Raw genomic sequence first — 9077 nt, 5'->3', positions numbered from 1 at the left:
TGACATATGTTGGATTCTTTCCTTGAATAACGGAGTTCTAATCTTGCTTTCGCCGAGATCGGGTATTCTCTTTCCTTTTTCTCTACTCAACATGATCCTCTTCACATGTTGTATTATAATTTTGTTCATATTTTGAAACATTGAGGACAATGTTTAGTTTAGGTTTGGGGGTATAGAGTAGATACCACGATCACATGTTATAATTGAAAACAAGAACTCCTTTTTTGAAAAAAAAATAAAAAATTGAAAAAATAAATAAAAAATAAAAAATCATAAAAATGGAGCTCATTTACCTTGAAATGTTGACTCTTGTGCAAATATGTAAATTTTAGGAGTCTTAGTCTAGATATTTAGGCACCCTGATTCTAGCACAATTCACATGTGATAAGAAACTTGCACGCGCACGATCTACCAATACATGTATAGCCTCGATCTTCAAGGTGTTTGATAGGAAGTTAGATTGCCAATCACTTTAGAATACTGAATGAGACTTGACTAGCTTGTTCTTTGGTTGGCTGGGATAGAAGTTGGAGGATACGTTAAGAAAAGCAACCATAGAATTTGACCGGATGCATTCGATAAGGGCCACCTCTTGCTAAGAGTCATGTAATTATGTTTTTCTTTTTGTTCATGTATCAAAAGTGTCACTATGTTGTAAAGATCAAAGTTATTTCTTCAAAAAAAAAAAAATCAGAAAAATTCAGAAAAATCAAAAAAAAATAAAAAAAAAATAAAAATCAAGTATTAATTTATTCCATGTTTTGTCATGTTAAAGACAATAGTTCTCTCTTGTTCCAAAAATAAAAGAGAGTAATCAATGTAAAGAGTCATCTTTTTGTTGTAAATAGTCTTGTAATAAGCAAGGAGGGTGCAGCCATCGATGTATAACGCGGGTAAACTGAAATATCACCAACTCATTGGGTGAACATTCACAATTCTCGTAAATCCGGACAGCTAGCTTGGCTTAGAATTCGGTTCTTAGCCTAAAAACTATCTCTTGGTGATTAGTAGTCATAACTTCAGGTCATTCTAGAAAAATGTGTAGATACACTTTACACTCTTATCACGTGTCTTTAGTTGTTATCAGTGCTAGGATTGTGCCTTTGATAGCTAGATTGACATCTCTATTTTGCTGTGAGCTTCTACTGTCTTGCACATGTCACATTTCATGGAATCTGAGCTTATATTTTGGCCTAGAACTTTGTAGGTACGTTCTAAGCAAACCTTCACGAGACTTCACTCGTCCACTAGGGACACTTAGTGGTTTAAAAGGCTTAGTGCATACGCTAAATGCATTCGAGAGACCAGCGACAGTGGTATAGGTAGGGTTTCCTTAGTTTTGTTTTACTTGAGGACAAGTAAAATTCAGGTTTGGGGGTATTTGATGAGTGCTAAAAAGTGCTTATTTCTATATCTTTTTCTTGGCAATTAACTCATATTTTGTGCTCTAATTCTCCATTTTATCCCGTATTCTGTATTTTCATTGTTTTCAAGAATAAATACTTTTCTTAATTAATTTTGTATTTTTAGGTTCTAAATAAAGTTTGGATGGAATTACGGAGCGAAAAGAGCAGAAAAGTGGTGGAAGCCGAGAGGAATTACGCAAGGAAGCCGCGAGGAATGTTGTGCACAAGACCAAAAGGATAGAAATGGGCTTAACAAGGAAGAATTGTTCTTAAAGAAGATATGGGCTTGGCATACCCAAGGCCCCAAACCCTCACCCAAACCCATTTCCAATATCCATACATGTTTCCCGTTTTAGACGTCAGATTGGATCATCTCAGCATCCAACGGTCGCATCATCTTCGTGCATCGAAATCTGAAGCTCCTGTCAAACACTATAGCACCTAACTCCATCTTGAGCCGTCAGTTTCGTTGTACGTCCGCATCCAACGGTCGCTTTAAGCTTCCTTCCATCTCGCCGTTAGATCGATCCATCACATCCACATCCAACGTCTCATCCTCGCTGTACATCCAACTTGCTGTCCCCGCTCAACACCCGAGCACCTAACACCTATACCCGTCATCCAAACAGACCTTACCCAATTTTCCATCGACCACCTTCTTCTCCATCTTCTCCCCCATCCCTCTGCAACAGATCCACCAACTCCATCGCCACCACACCCTCGTCTCTGCCAGCCACCAAATTCCACCAAAACATCACAACCACTCCAACCACTAAAACCCATCACCCCCCCTTTCCATCTAGCTCCATATTCCATCACTCTCTCACGTTTCTCTCCCTGAAACCCTAAGCGTGGGAGAATGATGAATTAGGTAACCTAGAGCTGAAATTGACGCATGGAGGAAGTCTAGGAGAGGCAGATGCAAGTGGGTAGAAGCGTATGAGTGAAATTCGAGAAGTATGGGTAAGATTTCGAAACCCTAACTTCCCTGATTTGGGGGAATTTGGGGATTTTTGTGTAGGAACCCTAATTGATTAATTTGGGTATAAATAGAAGGTGTTTTGTGTTGTTGTGGGCATGCCTGAATTAGCCAGAGCACCCTTTGGAGGCCTGGATTAGCCAGTGCTCTCCACTGTTAGGTTTTGTAATCTTCTGTTTTAATTCCAAGTTTCAATTTCAATTACTCTTTATGTTTATCATGTTTACAATTACTGTCAATATGTTCTAATTACTCTTGCTAGGGCTTAGATGAAGCCTGAAGACCTTGTTGGGTAGCAAAATCTTAGTGAACACTCTTGTAGGTTTAACTGAATTAGGATGTTAGTGTTCTTGGTGATTGAAGTCACCTGTGATTGAGTGTGCTGTAAGAAGACACTCAATGCTAGGGGTGAACTAGAGAATTTAGGGACTTAACCATCCACATTTAACTAAAGTAGGGAAGTTATGAAGCTTAGGGATCAAACATCACCTGTGATTGAGTGTGTTGTAAGAAGACACTCAATGCTAGGGGTGATGCTAGTGAGCTTAGTTAATTAACTCTCTATCTATGTATGCCCTGGATTATAGGAAGGCATGAGCCTCCACCTTGGTCCATTAGGGACAAGAGCATAAACTAGATTGATGTTGTCTAGCTAGACCATAAGGTGAATTCAAATCCCCTAGTGCATTTACTGCTTAGCTTCTCTGCCTTAGGCTCACTGCCTTTGTTTAAATCCACTGTCACTATCACTGCCACTTAGTTTACTGCTTAGGATAATCTTAGCTTAGGAAAGTAGGAAAGCTTCAACTCACTCACCTTGTCCCTGTGGAATGACCCTGTTCTTGCACATACATTGCTACAACTGACCCTGTGCACTTGCAGGTATCACTGTAGGCTGTCTTTGCTCTTATTTTATACATATCCCAAAGCCTACCAATGACTAACCGTACCCAAACATGTGCACATTCTTGGCTCAACAATAGTTAACCGAAGTTAGCCATATGAACACTTTCATATCAACCTTGTTCATCTTAATCACAACTAGTTCAAATGACTCAAATGAAACTAGTTATGGAGTTTTTAAATTGTTTATATTCTCATAGAATTATAGAAGACACGATTGAAGCAAAATCGATTTTGAATCACTTGAATCAATTCATGAACATTATAGCCACGCTTTGCAAAAGATTGCATTCTTTAATATATAAATGTATTTGTTCATGAACAAACCGATTTTAGAATAACCCACTCAAGTATGTAAACGGGTACGCATACTTAGAGTTCCGGACTTGGTCTGGGTTCGCCAGTATGCGAACGAGTACGCATACTGTCGTACGAGACCAAACTCAGTTGAATTCCCGGACTTGAACTGTTAAGCCGGTACGCATACGGGTATGCATACTAAGTTCCCGGACTTCAACTATCAAACCAGTGCGTATACGGGTATGCATACTATGGTTCCCGGACTTTGAATAACTTGCAACAGTTAGCATACAAGTACGCATAATGTGTTATATCCAATCAATGGTTAATTGTTCTAAACTCCATATTAATCATTGAAACATTCTTGGAAGACGGGAATAGTTGTCTTACACAAACTATTAGCTTCAAAGCAATTTTCAAGTGATCAATAGATCAATACGAAACATTCTGAGTCTACATCAAATGACTGTCTCACACAAATCATGTAAGATGTTACCAGGCAATTTTCACATGATCATCTTTTGACTTTCGTCAAGAATAAAGATGAACTTGGTTAAAGCGAAAGCTTACCAACACATATTTCGAGAAATATGTAAGCGGGTTAAACTCAACTCGAAATATCAAATGTGTATAATATAAAGTCTATATAGTTATACGACTCTTGTCTCAATAGAAGATAAAATAAAAATAGACTTCTGAGAGATACATGAGTTCAAGTCTCCACATACCTTTTGTTGATGAAATTCCACAAGCTCCCCTTAGTAGTTCTTCGTCTTCAGTCGATGAACACCGTGAAGTCTAAAGCTCAACTACACATTTTATCCTAATCCGAGACATAGTTATAAGTAGACTAGAAATCAAGACTTATAGTTTTGACAACTAAACTTGACAAACAAGCTTGAGATAGCAACGCTTGCGAGTTCGACCGAGCAGTGCTCTAATAGTTACTCCTTTGAATGTTACGGGAGATGAGGTCTCTACTGCCTCTATAACAGATAACATGGAATGAAAGATGGTTAACGATAAGAAAACGAAGATAAATGATTCTCCTACTCCTCGTGTGGATGAATTAGTTGTGGTAAGTGATGAAGAGTGTGCTGCTTTGGAGCTAACCAAACAACTGGAAGAAGATTTAGCAAATTCTGAAGCTAAATTACATAAGGCGCGTGAAGATTTGGAGAGAACTAAGCAGGCAGCTATAGAGTATGCTTCATCTAAGGTTTCCTCTTCAAATTGTTTAGTTAACCTAACTAATTCTGGAGTGGTTTTATCTCCGAACAAATTTAGTGTGCTCCAAGATGAGGTGGGTTTAATTGGGTCTGTTGGTGATGATGAAATTGAGTCTAACTCAAACTCGGATTCGCCTAGGCCTATGGTAAGTGCTACTAATTATATTCAGTTAACTAAAGAGGAGCATGAGGTTCTTTGTACAATAACAAAGTTTGATATTCAACAAAAGTTTTTGAAGGATTTATCTTTTCGAAAGGAGTATTTCAAGGAAATACAAGATCAATCTAAAAGAATGAAGACTCCAAAGAAGAAAACTAAGAATCCAATTTATGTTAGTGCTAGTGGCACTAAATTAAGAAAGGAGGAGGTGGAGACACTTGACCTCATTGAGGATGAGAATTTCAGAAGAACTTTCATTGAAAATGACTCTTTCAGAGAGGAGTATATGCTGGAAATCAATGGCGATAAAGGAAGTGAAGAAATTTAGGCGTTTAGTCTTTTTTTCTTTGATTATGTTTTCTCAGTTATGTGTTTCTTGAGTTTTTTTTAGCTTTTGGAGAAGTTTTGTTATTTTTGACCCCTTTAGTTTATGGGATGGGGGGCCTTGTGCCCCTGATTGTAATTCCTGTAATTACGTTTTTTTACTTAATAAATTATTGGACATAGCAAAAAAAAAAAAATTGTAGCCCATGAGCTTGCTCAATGGGCGAAAAAACATAACTCAACCGTGTATTGATCTGTGCCTCCAATCTGGCTCTTGCCAGTCGTTGAGGGGATCATTAGCCTTTTCGAAGGTAGTTGATTATTAAATAAATAAATAAATAAATAAAAGAACTAGAGATGACTAGTGAAATATCAATCACCCAGGTGTACAGAAATGAGAAAATCCAATTCCACATTCAATTTAGAAATTCTAAAGGAGCTAAAAAGTAACATTACTGGTCAAATACACATGGACGATGAAACAATTCTTCATGTATCCTACAGACTGAAAAGACAATGCAAATGGAGTCCAGTTTCCCATCTTCTGTTCGAGTCCTGAATTCTTGGTTGCTAAGTCTGTTGGGAGTTAAATTCCACATTATGATTATTCAAACATCGCCACAACACCATCGAAGTTCTGCCAATTAATGTACAACAAGCTCAGCGAAGAAAACAAACAAAAATCAGAATTCCAAAATCCTGGACAAGAATTAAGACTTTAATACAAAAGATGGTAAAATTTACCAGTTAGTATGCTAAGTTTATGGGTTTTCATCAAGTCTTGATTGTGTGAATCGCCTACGCCTCCTTGGAACAGGAGACACATCTTCTCCCAGGTCATTTGAAGGATTCCAGCCCTCTGCATCACCTTGAAGACCCAACAAGTTCTCACCCCACAGATATCGACGACCAGATGATCCAGCTGAACGGTTCCTCCTTCTCATAGCCCTAGACAAATTCCACGGCTCACGTCGTGAAGCACTTAGCATCTGAAACAGAAAAAAAGTGTCTGCAAATCCAGACCCGTTTCCTTCTCCTAAGCCACTTTCTCTATTGTTACCCACGTTATCAATAACATAGTCTCCAAACACGATAGCACTAGGTGTTACTGAACGAATAGCACTGATAATATCATTGTACTCTCGCTGGCTCTCTAGATGCCGCCAAGCAACTTGTCTTGATGGGTTTACATCAGACGGTCGGTCCATTGGGTGACTTCTCCTAGCATGCCTCCGAAGCTCCCTATAGTTACCAGTGAATGAACAAGAATCTCCTGAACAACTCCTGTGTTTCAGATCTAGGTATTCTCTAGCCTCCTTTACAATCTTCCAGCCTATAACATTTCCACGGCATAATGGACATTTCAAGTTTAAGCTTTGATCAGGCGAGTTACCCATTTCAGAAATAATCTCACCCTGAAACTCAGAACTAGTATATGGGGTTTGGCTGTTATTTTCTCCAAAAACTTCTGCTATGTCACTTGAGGTTCCGTTATTGTGTTCTTGTGCTTCTTCCAAGTGGATCCTCATTCCCAAATTCCCTAAAACATATTCACCTGAAGTGCCATCTTGGTTTTCAGGTTGGGAGGAATTTGGCAGTGTGGGGTCATTAAGGTCAATAGTCAATCTTTTATACCGATCCAAACAATTTGAATGCCTATAACTCGTGTCGCAGATATAAGACCTGCAACCCTTGTCATGAGAGCTGCAGACAAGGAGAACTGCATTATGTGGATGATCCATGCATATTGGACATAAAGCCTCGTCCCATTCCTTGTGCAGAGCGTGATTCTCAGTCTTGGTGGAAGTGCTCACTTTCTTATCTGTCATCTTGGTGTGCACTGTATTAAGTTATTTGAAACAGTATACCAATCAGATGTTTCTGTGGAAAGAACTGACTAACATAGTAAGTAGGTTTTAGATATGATCCACAGGGTGTCAAAACATGTACTACGAGCAGGTAAAGAATACTGTACCTGCAAGATGATTTTCTCTGCAAGAGAAATGTCATCAATAGACCAGCATTCAGATATTGCGGACTAAGTCCATAAAATATCAATTACTTATGTTCTACAGTCCAATGCGCAACAAAGGCAATTACCCTAGCAATATTCCACAATACATATGGCTACTCTATTTCAGTAAGAACTCCATAAAACTTGTCATCTTAGTTCTCCAATCCTCCAATTTGCAGCAAACTAGTGCTGTTCAACAACAATTAAATTACAGAGGCACATATAGGTCCACAGCTGCGAACACCACCTTTTTTCAGCAGTCCATTTTAATTATATAATGTTTATACATTGATTATAGTAGTGGTGACCTACTAGCGTATAGAGATCATGACAGCAGTGACAGTAGCAAAAACATAGCAGATTTAAGTATAAGGTGATTCCAATAAAACGCCAAAGAATATCCAATAAACAAACAGAAATTTCTGCTTTAGCGATATAAGCAAGGGGATTAATAAACAAAAGAATGGCGGCAAAAACATGAGTACTTACACAGGTTAGAACTCTGAACTTTATTCCTCTAACTTGTTGCTTCAGTAATATCACTAACCAGCTTAGATATGTCAGTAATTGCAATCTTGATTTGTTTGTCGACTTATATTCTAAACGACCAATCTTTCAAACAAGAGTGCAAGAAAGATATCCACTGTCCTTAATTTCCAACAGACCTTGAATAATAAACTTCCACCACTATATAGCATTACCGACAAGGCTAAAACCTGCACTTTCACTAGTGATCAGGAATGATAATTATGTGCACATAATCAAACAAAAAAAACAACTGTTCACAGCCCTAAAATGGGATTTGCAATTCAAAAGCATTATCAGCATGATGCATGTAATAAGAAGAATCAAGCAAACCACAAACAAAAGCACATCACCCCGACAACCACCCCCACCCCACCCCAACTTTAGATCCCCTGCAATTACAGGATACAGACAATAACACTTGATTTCAGTTCTACATTGAATTGAAAACATGAGTAACCCAAAACAAAACAAAACAAAACAAAACAAAACAAAACAAAAAACCATTACATATATCATCAGTTTAATAATTCATTTCGGACTTTCACAGTCAAACTGAAAAATCCACACCCCTTTCCCTAACAAGAAACCAGATACTTAAAATTAATGTCCAACCCCGATCCTAATTCCTTACTACAAAATAATCCAGTTTGCCTCAAAATGGAATTTATATCACAATTCACAGGGACTCGAGAATTCCAAGAATTGCAGTTACAAAATCAAACATACCAACATAAGCAAAAACACAAATCAAAAACTGAAGGAGTATATGCACCTAACATACAAATGGATAACTCAAACATGTACAATTATATTCAAAAAAAAAATTGAGGAAAAAAGTTGTGGTATTTACAATTATTCAAAAGGAGAAAGACCCCTCCTTCTGTTTTCCTCTGGAAAGAAAGGAAATCCAAATTAGGGTTTTGAAATGAAATTGTTGTGATATTAGTTGGAGAGAATATGTTAAGGTTCCTGACTCGACCTTTCACAAACAAAAACAAATATCATCTCAATTTTTATAGAATCAATTTTTGTAATAGTTTTGGGAGAGTGGATATTTCAACCCATATAATCTTCTTCCTCCATGGTGAGGGGCATGGTTCTCTCCTCGGCAACGTGTCCGAAAGTGGGACTAATAACAAACAGATACCGATCTAATACGCATTTCAAAGGCGGCATTAAGATCGCGTAATACAAAGACCACGGTTAAAAAAACTCTTTTTCTCTTCTCTGCAAA

General features: G+C 37.9%; 1 protein-coding gene across 4 annotated transcripts; it reads right to left on the bottom strand.

Moving 5' to 3' along the window:
* Window positions 1-5619: 5619 nt before the first annotated feature.
* LOC113358550 lies at window positions 5620-8847 on the bottom strand. 4 transcript variants are annotated; one of them, XM_026602146.1, is made up of 5 exons: window positions 8694-8847; window positions 7805-8031; window positions 7277-7293; window positions 6046-7182; window positions 5620-5938 (listed from the first exon to the last, which is right to left on the bottom strand). In XM_026602146.1, the coding sequence occupies exon 4, from the start codon at window positions 7128-7130 to the stop codon at window positions 6063-6065; it is 1068 nt and encodes a 355-aa protein (XP_026457931.1). In that variant the 5' UTR covers window positions 7131-7182; window positions 7277-7293; window positions 7805-8031; window positions 8694-8847; the 3' UTR covers window positions 5620-5938; window positions 6046-6062. The 4 variants fall into 4 exon arrangements, with proteins under 4 accessions (XP_026457931.1, XP_026457932.1, XP_026457929.1 ...); XM_026602147.1 differs by having other exon boundaries at window positions 6046-7141; window positions 8694-8846; XM_026602144.1 differs by lacking the exon at window positions 7277-7293 and having other exon boundaries at window positions 6046-7141; window positions 8694-8846.
* Between the last annotated feature and the right edge of the window lie 230 nt (window positions 8848-9077).

This window comes from Papaver somniferum, chromosome 3 (genome assembly GCF_003573695.1).
Source record: "Papaver somniferum cultivar HN1 chromosome 3, ASM357369v1, whole genome shotgun sequence".
Lineage (NCBI taxonomy): Eukaryota > Viridiplantae > Streptophyta > Magnoliopsida > Ranunculales > Papaveraceae > Papaver > Papaver somniferum.
This window is presented reverse-complemented; position numbering and strand designations above follow the sequence as displayed.

Bases quoted from the DNA above. Each gene is read 5' to 3' on its own strand.
- LOC113358550 (XM_026602146.1), bottom strand. From the start codon at position 7,130: ATGACAGATAAGAAAGTGAGCACTTCCACCAAGACTGAGAATCACGCT.